The 18,301-nt window shown below is 47.0% G+C and overlaps 1 protein-coding gene across 4 annotated transcripts in view; it reads right to left on the bottom strand.

Moving 5' to 3' along the window:
• LOC145515231 (tumor necrosis factor receptor superfamily member 10A-like) overlaps positions 1-18,301 on the bottom strand; it is a 33,621-nt gene that overhangs the window by 4,154 nt on the left and 11,166 nt on the right. The window contains exons 1-9 of one of the 4 annotated variants that reach the window (XM_081515041.1): positions 8,135-8,586; positions 6,038-6,125; positions 5,300-5,413; positions 4,182-4,293; positions 3,292-3,365; positions 3,121-3,204; positions 2,647-2,672; positions 2,013-2,073; positions 730-788 (exon numbers count right to left, since the gene is read on the bottom strand). In XM_081515041.1, coding sequence (XP_081371167.1) covers positions 730-788; positions 2,013-2,073; positions 2,647-2,672; positions 3,121-3,204; positions 3,292-3,365; positions 4,182-4,293; positions 5,300-5,413; positions 6,038-6,125; positions 8,135-8,317 — 801 coding nt within the window. In that variant the 5' untranslated portion in view covers positions 8,318-8,586. Of the gene's footprint in view, positions 1-729; positions 789-2,012; positions 2,074-2,646; positions 2,673-3,120; positions 3,205-3,291; positions 3,366-4,181; positions 4,294-5,299; positions 5,414-6,037; positions 6,126-8,134; positions 8,587-18,301 lie in introns of those variants that run through there. The other 3 variants (XM_081515051.1, XM_081515062.1, XM_081515072.1) reach the window with 3 other exon arrangements.

Genomic DNA, 18,301 nt, shown 5'->3' on the forward strand with positions numbered 1-18,301 from the left:
CATCTGAGCCACCAGGGAAGCCCCTCAACATGTAATCAATATACAAAAAAAAAAACCCGTTAACAAGACATATTACAGTCCTTTTTTCTACCAACTCCTTGAGCTACAGTATCGAGTTATATACTACAGCTCATCAGATTTAGCCACAGTTCAGGTGCTCCACGGGGCTTCCCAAGTGGTGCCAGTGATAAAGAACCTGCTTGCTAATTGCAGGAGATGTACGACATGTGGATTTGATCCCTGGGTTGGAATGATCCCTGGAGGAAGGCTTGGTAACCCACTCCAGTATTCTTGCCTGGAGAATCCCATGGACTGAGGAGCCTGGCAGGCTACAGTCCATGGGGTTGCAAAGAGTTGGACATGATTAAAGCCACTTAGCATGCATGGACAGGTGCTCCACAGCCTCCCTGGGCCAGTGGGTGTCCTGCTGGACAGCACAACCTCTCAGATGTCTCAGGGTGGGTCAACCTGGCCCTGAGCAACCAGGGAGGAGAGAGGATGGTGGAAGAGGGAAGGACAGGGAGGTGTTAGGGGCCACTGTTAGAGGACAGAGGGGTGCAGGGTGGGAAAAATAGGAGGGGGCAGGGAGGGAATTAGAGTCCTGATGGTCCAGGGACAAGCTGTCCCCTCTCTGAGTTGCCCTAGCAGCTATGGAGACAGAAATTAGGATAATAATTCTGTCCCTCCTCCCTCCACTCCTGATCCACTGCCCAAGAAAAAAACACTCACTTTCAGTGGCATCTTGTCAGAACCAGCAGCCGTCTTCTCCTCTGACATGCTGCTGGTTTCTGTAAAAGACAATGGAGAGCAGCCTTGGTCTTAATCGAGGGTCCTAGATTACAGAACTGAGCCTAGTAAACATTGTTCTGAAATTCTGGCAGATGCAGCCATAAGCAAAACAAAACCAATGCAGGATCTTTGAAGGGAGTGGACAAAAAAATCATTATTTTATATATGATTGTATTCTTATACAACTCTAATGGTTCAACACTAATACCTAAATGTGAATGTATGGATGGATGGATGAATGTTAAAAATTATAACAGACAATAAATTCTATAATGAATTATGAGTTGGATAAACTCATAAGGTTATAGAACACTGTAATACAAAGATACAGCCTCAACAAGAAATGAGAAATTTACCAAAGAAAAACACACATGGAGTTGAGGTATGATAAAACTCTTAACTTAAAATGCTAACTCTTTGCATAAGAAAAATATAGAATATCTGAAAGATCTCAATTCCTCCTAGAATAATTTATAAATTAAGGTAATACTCAAAAACCTCATAACTATTGAAACGATAGGACCCAAAACTGTAAATGTCTCTGTATGTTTGTGTGTGTGTATATATATATGTATACATATATAATATATGTATCTTTAGTCACTCAGTCATATCTGACTCTTTGGACCCCAGGAGCCTGCTGGGCTCCTCTGTCCATGGGGATTCTCCAGGCAAGAAAACTGGAGTGGGTTGCCTACACACACACATATACATAGTGAAAATACTTCTATATGTTGACAAAGAAATTTTACTTCAAGTAGATTCAACTTAATAATACTTTTGAAATAAAGGTGAAATTCCTCCTATGATGAGGAATGGCTTAAAAGTGTGTAAAAATCACACAGAAAAATATTATGTAGCTCTGACTTCATCACTGGGTCAGTCATGGGAGGAGTGGTCACCCTTCGGCTGCCCTGTTCTAGACCAGGGATGTGGTGAGAACAAGACAGATGATAAACAGCATCAGAGCTGCCAGTGGACCAGAACAGGGGGTGGGCTCCCTTCCCCTCCATGCCCTGGTCTCTCTCCAGAGCAGGGAGTAGGGCTCCCTTCCCTCCATGCCCTGGTCTCTCTCCAGAGCAGAAAGTGGGGATCCCTTCCCTCCATGCCCTGGTCTCCCTCCATCACCACCTCCCCAGAGGAGAGGAGACCTGACCAGCATTGCTTCTCCCTGTCTCTACCACAGTCCCGAGCAAGCAGAAGGGCCAGAGCCCCACACTCACCAACAGACAGATTGCTTGCTGCATCTTGGGACTGGGCGTTGTCTTCTGTCTGCTTCTTTTCCTGCCAAGGGACCAGAATGGAAAGTGAATCTCCATTGGTCAGCCTATTGTTGTGGGCATGGTCCAGAGCCCCAGACCCTCTTGGGGGACATAAGCACTAGAAAAGGGCCTTGAGAAAGCAAGGCGCTGACCCAGGAGTCACAAACCCACAAACCCCTACAGCGTCTGGGGGGACACAGTGGGTTCTGCCTTCCCACCTACTCCTGTGCTGTGCCCCCCAAGTGGGCATAGACTCAGCACATCTGGGCTCTGCTGATGGCACCCAGACTCTGGTGTGATGCTAAGGGGATTTAAGCACCCCTGCCTGACAACCCCCATTCCGCAGGGTCCAGGGTTACAGAGTGAGGGTGTCTCAAACAGTAAGGACAGGGCCAGTGCTGCCAATCAGCCTTAGGACAGCTCTCAACAGGCCAGTGTCCCTCCTACATTCAGCCTAGAGCCCCCAGGCCAGTTGAGAGAGTCAGGGACAACAGCATAGGACAAACCAGGGACCATGTCCACCCTGGGCTTTGTTGTGGGGGGGAAGCAGTGACTGAGGGTCTGATGCCGCCAGATGCTGGAGAAACCGACTCACCTTGTGGCAACACTCACTAAAGTGACCTAGAAGAGAAGAGACATCCGCTGAGTGGTGGGGATGGCCCTCTTGCCACACCTCCCTCCCTAGGGACAGGGTGCAGGCTGGGGGCTGAGACACTGAACAGAGCCCCGGGCCTGTGACGGCAAGCGGGACATTCTGAGTCTGGAGAACCCTCAGGGAGGAGAAGAGAAGGGAGAAAAGGAAGTAAAATGAAACCCATGGAAAATCTCTGTGCAGTGCTACTGAAGCACCTTCTTCTCCTGCCTCCTCCCACCAGACTCGGCCAGGGGGAAGAGAGGACCATCAGCTGAGTTGGGGGAACCGATGTGATCACGGTTTTGTAGGACCTGGTGAGGTGGGAGGAGGAGGGGTTTCCTGGGGAACAAGATTAGAGACAAACCAGGAGGAACAGGAGGATTGGGGAGATGGAGGAGGGAGCCAGCACCTCCTCCTTCCCTTCTAGAACCTCACCTTTGAAGTACCAGCATACACAACATCCAATTAGGACAATGGTGACTCCAAGTGGAATTAAAATTTTAATCTCCAGTGAAGTGCCTGAGGAGGGAGAGGGAGTGATGGGTAGTCTCTGGCTCATGGTTGCTCGCTCTCCAGGAACTGGGGCCTCCCCATGGGCCAGGGTACCTGATTTTTGGTCCACACACTTGATGTTGCTCCCGGGCGTACAGTCCATGACCATGACCTTCCCATCAGGGCACCTGGGTACAGACACAGGGGGACCCATCAGGGACAGCTGGCTGGATGAGGAGAAAGAGGGGGCAGACTCCTGTCCTGGGTCCCCTGACAAGACTGGAGGGGGGACAGGCTCCTGCTGTCTGCGGGGCAGGGTCCCCTCACTCCCCCTCAGTGGGCGGGAGAAGGATCCAGGATTGTGTACTGTGGCCCCCAGGCTCCTGCTGAGTGTTCAGAGCTGTCCTTCAGGAGCTGGGCTTCCTCTGCAAGGCCCGCCCTGGCCTCCCTGGGCTGCTTAGGAAGCTCTGTGAGGGGGGCCTCATCCAGGTCAAGGGTCAGAAGGGTATGGGCACAAGTTTGACTCATCCTCCAGTCAAACTTAAATACGAGGCCCTCTCATCCACCTGTTGGCTCTTCCTACCAATCTCAGCCAACACTGGAGCATCAGAGGATAGTGAATTACTATTGGCCCCCGAGCCCCCCAATAGGAAAGATTCAGGTGCTACTGGCGAGCAAGGGCTGGGTGTGAGGCCTGTCGAGTTGGCTCCGGTTTTATAGGAACCTTGAAGGAGCACACACGTGGCCTCATGATGACTTCTGTCTGCTGTCAGCACTTTGGTCTTTCTAGGCCCCTCCTGAGGAGACATGGGAAGGGGCCACTGGGAAAGCCGTGCAGGACAAACGGGGGTGGTGGGGAGCGCTGCTGCAGGCTCAGGAGACCCCACAGGCACAGGGGAGCTCTGAGAGGTGGGAGGGGCTTCACGGAAGCAGGAGAGAGACATGGGTACAAGGAAACTGGGGTCTCCTGTGGGTTGGAAGCCCCCTAGGCTCCTGTGTCTCACCCGGTGCTGCATTTTTGACAGAATTCAGGTGCATCTTCTCCACGGAAAGTGCCAGGTTTGCATTGACACTCAGTGTCCCTGGTGGAGGTGCAGCGATTTTTTTCTTCTTCTCCTAGAGACCAAAGATAAGGTGTTGAGGGTGTGTTTCCCTCATATGTCTCTCAACCCTTTTCACCACCCAGATCTCCATCCACTCAGTTCAAGAAGTAATTCGAAGGGCTTCCTGGGTGGTCCAGTGGTTAAGAATCCACCTGTCAAAGCAGGGGACACAGGTTCCGTCCCTGGTCTGGGAAGATCCCACATGTTGCAGGGCAGCGAAGCCCATGTGCCACAACTACTGATCCTGTGCTCTAGGGCTGGGCACCACGATGAGAAGCAACAAGGAGTAGCCCCCCCTCACCACAACTAGAGAAAGCCCTTGTTCCACAGCAAAGACCCAGAACAGCCAAAAATAAATGAATTAATCTTTTTTTTTTTTTTTTTAAGTAATTTGGGGGTCATTTTCTGCGGCAACACACATAGACTATCCAGAGAACAGCCACTGTTCACGTGTCACCAATAGAGGCATACAAAAGGGACTGTGCATCATTACGGATCGCATGAGGGTTGGGAAGAAAAGTGTTTTAGATCACAAATGAGGAGCAAGAAGTGGGGTGGGATGGGGTGTAATCTGAGATGCTGTGGATGGAGAGGAACCCTTGGGTGATGTCCCAATGGGTGATGCCCTGCTGGAGAGGCAGAGGGACCTCAGATCATGAAGGCTGAGAGAGGCTGAGACCCCAGAGGGCATGGCACTCACAGGAGCCTGGCCCAGGATCAGACACATCACACAGCTCAAACCCAGCCCTGCCCGACTCCCCCAGGCCTTCTGCACTGTTAGCATCCAGCCCCCTCCATCAAGGGGCACGTTATTCCTCTCTTTCCAGCTGATGTTCTGAAAGACTTCCCTACCAGTTGGCATGCATTATGCAAATCTGTTTTCCTTTATTTTACTGACCTAAGACAGGATAAAGACCTAGCTGGGCTAGAAATTGGGTTTCTGACTCCTCGTCCCATTTAAATCCCATCTCATCACCCAACACCCTAACTGCAGGCATGGGGGACCACAGGTTCTGTACCTGATTTGCAAGTCGTGCAAGGTAAGCAAGAAGGGAGGGTGTTTGAATGATTGGTGTAGTCTATCCCATGAGTGCACGGGGCACAACCTCCACTGGCTTCTTCCATGTAGAATCCTGGGAAGGAAGGGAAAAGCTGGTGAGTAAATCCCCGCAGGGTTCTCTGAGGCTGGCAGTGTGGCTGGGAAGGCCTCTTTTGGTCATCTGTGGAATCCACAAAGGGAACTCTCCTCAACCAGGCTTTCATCTTTTGATTCTTCATCTACCACATACCCTAGACCAGTACTGCCAACAGAAATATATTACAAGCCACACATCCAAGTCACATTCATTGTTGGCACATTAAACAGTAAAAAGAAAGGTCAGGGGCTTCCCTGGTGGCTCAGTGGTAAAGAATCTGCCTGCCTATGCAGAATACATGGGTTTAATCCCTGGTCCGGGAAGATCCCACATGCTGCGGAGCAGCTAAGCCCATGTGTCACAAATACTGAGCCGGCACTCTACAGCTCGGGAGCCACAACTACTGAGCACACATGCTGCAACTGCTGAAGCCCATGCACCTGAGAGCCTATGCTCTGCAACAAGAGAAGCCACCCCAATGACAAGCTCAAGACCGCAACTGGAGAGGAGGCCCCACTCTCCACAACTAGAGAAAGCCCGACCAGCAACAAAGCCTCAACATAACCAAAAATAAATACATAGACATGAAGACAAGGGTTGGAGACCAGTCTTAGAATCTACCTGGTAGACATAACTTCTGTTCCAGTGAGGCTGATAACTGCTGGTGAATTCCATCCTTCCTTATAGACATGGCTGAAGCACGTTTAACCTATGGGGACAAAGCAGGGACAGGCATGAGTGGCGTCCACACTCTCACTCCTTCTAGGATCCATCCCACATTTCCTTGACCACTACCTGCAAAATGAAACAGGACTGGGACCTTTCTTCCCAGCTCTAAACTCTCATTCTTTTCATGTTTGTCCTTTGGCCTTTTGTGCTAGCAGGTAACTCACACTTAAGTTTTTTCCCCTGTATTCTTTCCTCTTAAAATATGTTTATTCCAGAAAGTATGTGCTCAGATGCGTCCAACTCTTTGCGACCCCATGGACTGTAGCCCATCAGGCTCCTCTGTCCATGGGATTCTCCCAGCAAGAATTTTGGAGTGAGTTGCCATTTCCTCCTCCAGGGGATCTTCCCGACCCAGGGATCAAACTTCAGTCTCTTGTGTCTCCTGTGTTGGCAGGCTGGTTCTTTACTACTAGCACCACCTGGGAAGCCCAGAAAGTATGGGCAAGGAAAATTTTTTTGTAAGAATACAGAAACTACAGAGATCCCCTTGATTAGAGAAAACATCCATTATTTTGTGTCTTGACTTCTATTTGACCACATATGTGAATACTCTCAGGCTCTCTCTCTCTCTCTCACATGTGCGTGCACACACACACATTTCCACAAATGAGGGTTCTGTCATGCATACAATTTTTTATAATCAGGATAGAGAATCACATACTGAGTAATGAACTTGTGGCTTTAATCCAACAAGCTGTCCCCAAAAGGAAGCTGTCAGTGTTCCACAAAATACCAGAATCACATGGAGAAAGAAGAAATAGCAATACAGGGTTTTCAGCCAAGTCTCTATGCTAAAAATGACACAGTGGGGCCAGTCAAAAAACACTGGAGTCTGAGCATTTGACCAGGACTAATGTGTTGATGATAGTGTTCTGATGTTCCGGATTGTATTGTCATTTGGGGGGAGACTGTCCTCATTTGTAGGAAATACACATGCAAGTGTCCAGTCATGGGATCTGTCATGTCAGCAGCTGTTTCAGATGATACAGGAAACAAAGGGTTTTGTATAGGTTTGTAACTTTAATCTGGGAGTGATTTAAAGTAGAAAGTGACATTAAGAGGAAGAAAAAGAAAGAAAAACAAAGTTAAAATGGAAACAGCTTATGTTGAGCCCAGTTCAACTGCCTGGATCTAAACAAGTAGTGTACACCATGAGTCCTACCTATTACAAACTGACACTTTAAAAACTAATTCTGTACTTCTTGTGAATACAAAATGCTTTTTCTTTCCAGATTTTTGGTACTAATTTGTTCAATGAAAGATACATATTTTCACAATTCCTGTAACTTTGTTAGGCCCTTATTTTTCTTTGAACATATAAGCAACTTTGAAAAGTGCCTCAAACAATGCAAGAGAGGTGCCAAGTGTGCACATTTTTCCCCATCGTGAGTTTCTTAAAAATGCACACTCATAGTGGTGAACCACACCAGAGCCTCCAACTGCCCTCTTAAAGAAAGTGGTGAGAATCTGACCCAAGTTGAGTTGATTGGTGGTTTCTATTCATAAAGTGCAAGGAGCTGGAAGCAATTTTGAGGTTGTTCTCCTTTCAGAGAAAAGGAAATGTAAAGGTGCTTAAGGCAGTGGTGGGGGGAAGATAGGGCCTACACTGTTAATGATTTACAAAGGACGCGTTTTAGAAGATAAATGCAGTGCAAAATAGAAAGAGAGATAGAGAAAGAAAAGAGTGAGGAGGGTCGGTGGAGGGAAAAATGAATGGAAAGAAATGAGGATCTGATGCTTGCTGGGCCCGGGGCCAATCCGGAGGTCAGGCTCTCCAAGGACTCCGAGGCGGAGAGCCAGCTCTTCTGGGCAGCAAGTAGAGGCTGCCCTCTAGGGATCCGCACTCCTCTAGAGCCCCCCACCAACACGCGGCGTACTTGGACTTGCCCGGGCGGGTCCTGCCGGGGATTTGCCCAGCCAGGTGCCCCCGGGCCTTTTCCGGGCCACCAAGAGAGCCTTTTGGAGCCAGGACTCGCGGCGGGAACTCACCAACAGCAAGACACCCAAGACGACGAAGATGAGAGCCCAGGGGCCTCGGAGCCGAGGCCTGGGGCCCTGGGGGCACCCTGCCCGGGAACTCGAGGCAGCCAGTGCCCTCTGTCCCCGCTGCCCGGTGCGGTCGGGCAGCGTTCGCTGTCCAGGTTGCCGCGGGGTGATAGCCGTCAGAGCCATCAGAAATGAAAGTGTGTTTCGTGGGACGCGAGATCACCTCTGCGAGGTGCGTGGAGCGGGACTCTGCTGTTTAATCTGCGCCTTCCTTTACTTTTATACCACCTGCCCCGGGATTGCGCCAGCCGCAGTAGCGAATGAGTCAGTGTCTGCCGATGTAATCATTACCACTCCCAGCCAATCACGCCTGGCTCAAGAGAGGAGCCCAGACCCCTAAGCCTCCTTGGTGCGAAAGGGGAACTTCTGCCAGCTGCGGATGTGATTTTTCATTCAGAGTCAGCCTGGTCTGTGCCTTTGGGAGGCGGGGACAGGGCACCTCCCACGTGCTCTGTTGTGATCCAGCCGGTGAGACTCAGAATCTGCGTTCCAGGCAGGTCCTAACTCTGCCCTTTCCAGGGCAAATGCCCCAGGGGTTGAAAAAATGAATGAACCACGCGTCTTCTAACTACCGCCTTCTGCCCACTCCCATCTTCTGCTCCTCCCCGCCCCCCCTTCATTGACCAGGGCCCCAAGGAGGCCAGAGAACACGGAGAGCCAAGAAGGAGACCCAAGAGGTGCCCAGTACTGTACTGTAGGGGAGTGATGGGTCAACTAAGAAACCTTGAATTGTTAGAAAAGTCAGTAGGTTGCCAAACTCATTTGCACTTTCTGAGATTTAAGTACTTAGGAAATGAGACAGACCTGGTGAGACTTTTTGCCTTGGGCCCATTCATATAAATAGTGTTAATCATCACTTTACTATGGAATTACAAATAAGTATTTATTTAAAGGCAAAGAATTGTTGTTTAGTTGCTAAGCCATGGCCAACTCTTTTGCAACCACATGGACTATGCCCGCCAGGCTCCTCTGTCCATGGGATTTCCGAGGCAAGAATACTGGAGTGGGTTGCCATTCCCTTCTCCTGGGGATCTTCCCGACCCAAGGATGGAACTCAAGTCTCCCGCGTTGGCAGGTGGATTCTTTACCACTGAGTCACCAGGGAAGCCCCCAAAGGCAAAGGATACAGACCATATCTTCCTGTTGTGAACTCTACTTTTCAAAGATCTTAAGTATCATTAGCACAGTTTATAAGTTTACTTTTGTCACTTTTATTTTATAAACCTGAAGTTCTACCCAACAGAACATTTTGGAGCCTGGTGAATAACTCCCTGCCCCAATGTAAGTGGCATCTAGGAGAAAGAAGGTGGCCTGGCTGTGACTATGTAGTTGAAACACTTTATTTGCAGATGAATATATCCACCAGGTCCTATTTTATGTTCATGACTCTGAATGTCTCTGATTTCACAAACTGGGTTCACCATTCACATTGAGGCAATGCAGTACTTCCTGTCATCGGGCTCGGAGCCGGATCCAAGTCACCCTGGACTGTCCCATCTCCCTAGTTTGCCAGGACCAAGAAGTTACCAAATCAGGACTTCCCTGGTGCTTCAGTGGTTAATAATCTACCTTCCAATGCAGGGATCTCAGGTTTGATCCCTGATAGGGGGAACTAAGATCCCACATGCCTCAAGCTACTGAACTGGCGCACCCCTAACTACTGAGCCCCGCCCTCCACAACTAGAGAGTGCATGCGCTAAAGAAACCCACAAGATGGAAGGAAGATCCCCCCGCGGGAACAAAGACTCAAGGCAGACAAATAAATAAATACTGGCATTTAAATAAAATCTATTTTTAAAAAGGTACCAAACAGCCTTTGCTGGTACCTAAAAAGGTAGCAGTCACTCCTCAGGGTTCCCAGTATCTTCTTCTACTCTTCCTCTCACCTCCCAGAGGGTCTCTGATATGTGTGGGCTCTTCCCATGGACTCCATATTGCTGTTCCCAAGCCTGAGTCTGTCCCCCATACTTCACTGGTGCTGGGCTCTCTGTCCTACGAGGGTGCGAGTACTTATGACAGCAAGGCAAGTACAAATAGTTTGTTTAAAAAAAAAAATGTTCCATCAAAGTCTGTTACAGCACCTTTCAGATTTAGTCATGCAACATAAAGAGAAAGGAACTCTTATTATGAAAACCTCTTCCACTGAAAGGAATAATCGACTCACAGGTGAGCCTGGTTCAAAAAGGAGTAAATCCCTATCTGCCTTTGCTTTTTATCTCTCATCACCTTGCTCCACGGGCCTGCTTCCTGTCAGAATGCTGCAGACTGGAAACAAGGGTTCCAGCCCTGGGCTGCCCAGCAACCCTGGGAGGTGTTCTGGAAGTGGCCCCCTCAGAAGCCTGGTGGGGCCCAGAGTGGGGAAGAGCTTTCATATGTGTTGTTTGTCACAGCAGTGCCCCCCTGTATTCAATTTTTTTTTTTCTTTTTTTAAACTGTGGACCAGAATACCAACGTGTCCACTGAGAACTCTGAGTTCTGATCATCCGGAGTCAATAAATCCCTGTGTGACTTGAGGAAAGTTTGGGGTTTGTTTGTTTGGAAATTTTTTTTTTAATTTATTTCTGGCTGTGCTGGGTCTTCATTGCTGCACACTGGCTTTTCTCTAGTTGCGGAGAGCAGGGGCTACTCTCTTGTCCTGGTGGCCGGGCTTCTCATTGCCATGGCTTCTCTTGTTGTGGAGCACAGGCTCTAGGGCGCAGGCTTCAGAAGTTGTGGCGCAGGAGCTTAGTTGCTCCGAAGCATATGGAATCTTCCCGGAGAAGGGATCGAATCCCTGTCCACTGCTTTGCCAAGCAGATTCTTAGCCCCTGGGCCACCAGGGAAGTCCGAGAAAGTTTTTCGTTTGTTTCATTTTTGTTTTTGGCTGCCTTATGGGATGTGAGAGCTTAGTTCCCTGACCAGGGAGCAAACTTGTGCCCCTGCAATGGAAACACAGAGTCCTAACCACTGGACCACTGGGGAATCCCCGTGTTTTATTTTAATTTAAAAAAAAAAAAAAAAAAAAAGTACACTTTGTCCCTTGACCCCTGAGGCCTGAGGCAGATCTTTTGGTAACAGTCCAACTAGGGGAGGGGGGAATCTAAGCTGGTCCTGGGGAGGGGAGCTGCCAGAGAGAACCCAAGGCAGATTGGATGGAACTGATGACTCGGGCTGTTGGAGGTCTTGTGTATCCCCAGCCTCATCACCTACCACGGCACTGAGAACCAAGAGGAAGCAAGAGACATTCTAACCACTCCCCCAAACCCTCCTCAGTCCCTGTGCTAAAGCCTACAGTCATGCATTGTCTTGAGTCTGTTAACTCTTAGTTTACATCCAGTCCTTTTTTCTTTTCTTTTTGCCTTTTGACCCTTTTCACCCATTTCTCCCACCCCACCCTGCTGCCTCCTACCTCTGGCAGCCATCAATCTGTTCCCTGTATCTCTGAGCTTGATTTTTTTTTTTTAAGATTTCACATATAAAACAGATTATATTGTATTCGCTTTCTCTGTCCTGTTTATTTCACTTAACATAATGCCCTCAAGGCCCATCCATGTTGTCACAGATGTGTCTTCTTCAATGTCTATTTTCAATATACATATCTTTCACCTCCTTGGTTAAATCTATTCCTAGGAATTTTATTCTTTTTGATGCAATTGTAAATGATATTATTTCCTTAATTTCTCTTTCTGCTGGTTTATTATTAATATAAAGAAATACAATAGGTTTTTTTCATACTGATTTTGTATCCTGTAGCTTTATTGAATTCATTTATTAGTTCTAAGAGTTTCTGATGGAGTCTTGAGGGTTTTCTATATATAATGTCATGTATCTGAGAATAGTGACAGTTTAACTTCTTTGTTTTCTATTTGGATGCCTTTTATCTCTTTTCCTTGCCTAATTCCTCTGGCTAGGATTTATAGTACTATGTGGATAAAAGTTGTGAGAGTGGGGCATCCTTGTCTTGTTCTTGATCTTAGAAGAAAAGTTTTCAGATTCCTGTGAATTATGCCATGCAGAGAACTTCCAGATAAGGAAGACACCTCTAGATCAGCAAAGGGTACTTCTTATTACCCTTTAGTTACAATCAAAAAACATTAAACAAGATTCAAATACCACTTGGTTTCTCTCAGATCTCTCTTGTGAAGGAGTTATGCTTTCAAAAGCCCAGTCACATGTGAGATCCTCCCCTCTTGAGGAAGGACACAAAGAAGACACCAGAGTGAATCCGCTTTGGAGGGTGCAGTCATTTTAACCACCATTACTCTTACTCCTGGGGCAGTTGAGAATGGTATGGGTGACGTCATGTGTCACCCTATCACCTTTTGGGGGCATCTTTTCATGGGCAGATATCTCCCTGTCCTTTGCTACAGTCAAGAGCCAAACAGGACAATGTTGGAGAGAGATTTCTCATAGGAACCTTTATGTATTACCTGATTGTTGCAATAATGGTATGTTTAGTTTCTATAATAGTTAGTGTTACTTACAGTCTTGCTAAACTCTTTGCGACCCTATGGACTATAGCCCGCCAGGCTCCTCTGTCTATGGGATTTTCCAGTCAAGAATACTGGAGTGGGTTGCCTTTCCCTCCTCCAGGGGATCTTCCTGACCCAGGCATTGAACCCAGGTCTCCTGCATTGCAGGCAGATTCTTTACCATCTGAGCCACCAGGAAAGCCAGGAAATGCAGGTCCCTGCTTTCTGCTACAGACCAGGGCATACAGGATGGGGGTGAGCTTCGTCTGGACCACTTCCCTTCCACGGGGTCTTCCCTCCCTATGGTGATGACATTCCCCCTCTGGGGATGTCATGCTCCCTCTGAAGGTGTGAATACTCTGCCAGGATCTGCCCTCATTCACCTGCAGAATTCTGAAGAGCTCCGTACAGACCTGCCCCTGTCCCGGTCCCAACATAAAACCCTCTGACTTCTCAACCCCAGTCCTGGGCCTGACTTTTCTCCATCACGGGGCAGAACAAGTACATGGAATCAATTGTGAGCAACCCTGACATCATAACTCCCCCAATCTCCAGACCAAAATGAATGAACTGTTGGTAAGAACCAAAACAGTGCATAGGTATTTTTATATGTGTGTGTGTGTGTGTGTGTGTGTGTGTATGTGTGCAGAGGAAAGAATACCTCTCTAGGTTAACCCAGATATTCTATTTCTTCTAGGAAGCCTCATGTTCTAGTAAGAACATGATCAAGAATCTAATATAATCTATTTTCAAATATAGTTACAAGTTCTTGGCTCTCAGGATGCTGGTGATTGAGGTTTTTGGGAGAGAGGGTGGTTGAAGGGCTCCAACATAACAACGGATACTTGCCATCTTGGGAATGCACTTATCTTCTCACGGTTATCTTCCTCATGGTCAGAGACAGCCCCACAGGAGGTGTAGTGTCCATGTTGGGGTGGGGAGATTGGGGAAAAAGTAAAATGTCAGGAAATAAGGTACAGAGCTGGAGAATGGGAGTTTCCTATTGTGAGATGTCACAGGACATCTGGAGCTTGTTTGGAGGAAAAGGGGGATAACCGAGCAGGAGCCGACTGTGGAGGAGACGACAGATGGCACTGGAGGACTGCGGGGGATTAAAACAGCAGGTTGTGCTCCCATGGCTTCAGAGTGAGGCAGAGGGGCCAATGGGCAGGGGCAGAAGGGCAGCCTCTGGGAGTGGATGCAGCTCTGTACTCAGCACCTTGGCTTTGGGAAGGGGACAGAAGCCTGACCGTGGAGCCTCCCAGGAACTCAAAGGGAGAAGAGCTAGGGCCTAAGGTCTAGGAGAGAAAAAAATGGGTCTCTGTGAGGTTGCAGGGCTAAGTCACCAGGCCCACTGAGAAGGATACAGAAAGGCCAGTGGGGACGGACAGAGAAGGTAGCCCCGGAGTGGCAGGAGGCTCACAAGTGAGGGGCCACAGAAGGACCCCAGCAAGCAAGACACCTCCCCCCCCCCCCCAACAGCTCTGTCACAGCCAGTCTGCACCTCCAGGGAGCCCAGCAGGCCCAGGTGCAACCCAGAGACACCGGTGGGGGAGGCTGTGGGGAGTCAGGCCAGGCTGGGGCCCCTTTCCTAGGGGAAGCGTAGGGAGGAGATGGACGGAGGAGGGGCTGAATTCCAGTCTCTAAGAAACCTGGTGCCTGGAAATCTTGAGTCAGAGCAGGAGACACACCCATGCAGGCATAAAGACGGGAAGGAAGGAGTGAGTCACCCAGCGAGAACATACACCCCTGCCCCTGTGCCACTCACAGCTTCTCCAGAGGAGACAGCAAGGAGGGGAAGGAAAGTACACACATGCTTCTTTTTATATGAAGTTATGTATTTTGGTCATGGATTCATGAATATACGAGTCTTTTCTAGCTAGTGGATAATGTAGCTATTTCTTGTATTGTTTGATAATATCAACAAACTCTTCAAAGGGATCTCCAACTGCTTCCCTTTCCAGGAGAAGAGATAAACCATTTCTTTAGGAAATGCACGTGCAGAGGCTATCTGTCCTGTGTTCTTTTGTCCTATCTTTAAGCTCACCTATCCTCTCTTCTACCTGTCAACTGCACAGTTAAACACGTGTAGTGTGGATTTTTCACTTCAGCTATTTGACTTTTCAGCCCTACGATTTTGTTTTGATTCCTTTTGATAGTTTCTATTTTTATAGACCATTCCCTGAAGTAATCCTCATTTCTTAAGTGTCTGTTCCAGCTTTGATAACTGTATGCAGCTGAGTAGCCATCACCCAGTCAAGACACAGAACACTCCCAGCACCCCACACAGTCTCTCCTGCCCCATTAGTCCTTTCCCACCCACCCCATCAGGAGACAGGCACTCCATCCCGGGATATATGTGACTCAAATGAGGAATATATATGAGGGCACTTAGGAAAATAGAAGTAATAGTTATTCCACAAGTGTGGAGACACTTTGCACCATTATCAGTAGTCTAAATAAGGAAATGAAAGCATGGGATAGTCTCCAGGGAAGGTGAAAAAATAAAATTAAGTACCAATTTTGATTTTTTGAAACCATCTCAAAACAGGAGGCTGAATCCACAATGATAAGAATTTCTACATGAAACTAGGATCCAACCTCATTCTTTTCTTAAAATTTAATTTAGGACTTCCCTGGGAGCACAATGGATAAGAATCTGACTGCCAATGCAGGGGACACAGGTGCAGGAAGATCTCACATGCTGTGGAACGACTAAGCCCATGCACCTCAACTACTGAGCCAGAGCTCTAGAGCCCTCTAACTGCAACTAATGCCCAAGTGCTGGAACTACGGAGGCCGCGTGCCTAGCGCCCATGCTCCATAACAAGAGAAGCCACTGCAATGAGAAACCTGTGCACCGCACTGAAGAGTAGCCCCTGCTCATTGCAGCTAGAAAAAGCCTGCATGCAGCAATGAAGACCTACCGCAGCCAAAAATAAAAATAAATATATGGATCATATGAAAATTTTTTTTCACAGGAAAAAATGAAACAAAGAAAGGCCCACAACATCAGATTGAAACTACCGAATTCTAGGAACCAAAGCCAGATGCACCTGTGCCCAAGTGTGTGTGTGCATAGGTGGGTTACAGTAAAAATACACTTGTATATTTACAAGTACAAAATATGCTTGGTGGGTTGACCCAGATTCTACTCTTCTAGAAATTCACCTACTAACATCATCAGAAAACATGTATGGTTTTATTTTCCAATATATTCAATGTAATAATTTTGAAAAAAATCAGAAATTTTTAGTTTTAGGATTATTACTAAATATTATAACAACCATACAGTGGAATACATGCAGCCTTTATTCAATCATTCAACAACCATAGGAGTACCCACTCTGTGCTGCCTGCTTTAGGTTTCAGGAATATACTGACAGCTAGTGAAAACAAGACAGGTAATAAGTGGCATAACATTTTTTAGAGCAACCAGTCTACCACAGCTGGCTTCCTTCCCCTCCATGAACCTGATCTCCCTCCTTCACCACTTGCTCCTAGGGCAGGAGATCGGACCAGAACGGCCTTTTCTTGTTTCTACTGCATTCCTGGGCAAGCAGAAGGGCCAGGGCCCCACAAGGTCCATCACACGCTCATCAGCACGGACTCCGTTGTTTTTCTAGCTTTAGTGTCATTACTTTCTGTTCTAATCTGTATTATTTCCTTCCTCTGTTTACTTTACCTTTAGTATGTTCTTCATTTTCTAGTGTCTCACTGTATAGTATTAGGTTACTGATTTGGGATTTTTCTTCTTCCTTAATGCAGTCATTTACAGGCATAAATTTCTTTCTAAGTTTTCAGCTGCTTTATCTCTATCCTATAAGTTTTGGTATATGGTATCTTCAATTTCATTCATCTCAAAAGATTTTACAGTTTCGTTTTTGATATCTTCTTTGACTAATTGGTTATTTGAGAGTGTGTTCTTTAAATTTTATCATAGCTGTGAAGTTCCCCAATTCCTTCTTGTTTGTGATTTCTAATTTCATTCCATTGTGGCGGTAGGATATCTGTTCTATTATGGCTCTCCTTTTAAATTTATTGTTATTTGTTTTATGAGCTAGTATATGGTTTATTCTGGAGAATGTTCCATGTACACTTGAGAAGAATGTATTTTGTTGTTGACTGGAGTATTCTGTAGATGTCTGCTAGGTCTAATTGTTTTATAATGTTGTTCAAGTCTACTATTTTCTTATTGATCTTCTTTCTACTTCATTATGAATCCTTACAGATTAAGAAAATTACATTCCTAAGTGTGATTTGTGTTCTGAGTACTTTTTCTAGTTTGTTTTTATCTTTGTCATGATTTCTTCCATTTGGCTTTCTTCTTAATTTTTATATAGCCTTTAGGCAAGTTTTATAGTTTGTTGTCATACTGAAGAAGTTCTTCCCCTCTCCAAAGTGGTAAGAAATTTTTTCTCATATTTTTGCAGTACTTCTCTGGTTTCATATATTACAATTAATTCATTGATTCACCTAGTTTTAATTATCCAGTAAGAAGAGCATAAGGAAGAAACATCATTATTTTTCAGAAGTCATCTTAGTTGCTGTATCATCATTATTGAAGAGTTAATTTTTTATGATTGATAGGAAGTGTCATCATCATAACACATTATTAAGGAAAGGTTTTAAAGGTTGGGTTTTTTTAAGAGCATCTTTCATTATTAATAAATATGAATTAAATGAGAGAGACAGACCCTGCAAGGAAGAGTGAGGTCATCTGAAGGAGGAAAGCCCAGGAGGTGAAGGTCAAGCCTAGGGACATGGGGTCCCGGGTTGTGACAGCTCTTCCAAGTCTTCAGCTCAGTTCCAGATCACAGAACCCCCTTCCTTTAGGCCACTGTTTGACTCTCTACAGGTCGGACCCATTTTTCCTCTTGTTTTCCCGCCAGGGCCCAATGGCATGAGCTTTGTTTGAAGGCTCTTCCCTCATCACTGTATTATTTCTGTGCCTCTTTGTGTCTCCCAATGACTACGAGCTCATTGAGAACAGGAATTAGGACTTCCTTCTCTAAGTTCTAGAGGCCTAGGTGGTGCTGTTCAATAGTAATCACCAGGTCCTTATAGGAATGGAGCACTTCAAACAGCTTCTCTGAATCAAGATGTGTTGCAAGTGAAAAATACATTCTGAATTTCAAAGACAGTATTTAAGAAAACAAGTCCATCAATGTTTTATATTGATTGTTGTTGTTTAGTCACTAAGTCATGTCCAACTGTTTGCGACCCCATGGACTGTAGCCTGCTAGGATCCTCTGTCCATGGGATTCTCCAGGCAAGAATACTAGAGTGGGTAGCCACTGCCTTCTCCAGGGGATCAGGGGATCATTTCCTTCTCCAGGGGATTTTCCCGTCCCAGGGATGAAACCTGGGTCTCCCGCGTGGCAGACAGACTCTTTACCATCTGAGCCACCAGGGAAGTACCCCATTTTCTCCCCTCTTCCTATAGAGCCCCAACTGCCCCCAGGCTTTCCCATGCTGGTGGGGTCTTCTGAGGCTGCAGAGGCCCTTCCTCATCCAACTGTGTGTCCCCACACTGCCCCTTGCAACGTCCATCCCCACACCTCCTTAACACACTTCCCCTTAGGCCAAGCTAGATTTTCCACTGGGCACAGTAGGCTGCAGGTTAGGGCCCATGATCCCATCAGTGGCCCACGAAAAA

This window comes from Giraffa tippelskirchi, chromosome 1 (assembly GCF_054371585.1).
Source record: "Giraffa tippelskirchi isolate mGirTip1 chromosome 1, T2T-mGirTip1v1.2.pri, whole genome shotgun sequence".
NCBI lineage: Eukaryota > Metazoa > Chordata > Mammalia > Artiodactyla > Giraffidae > Giraffa > Giraffa tippelskirchi.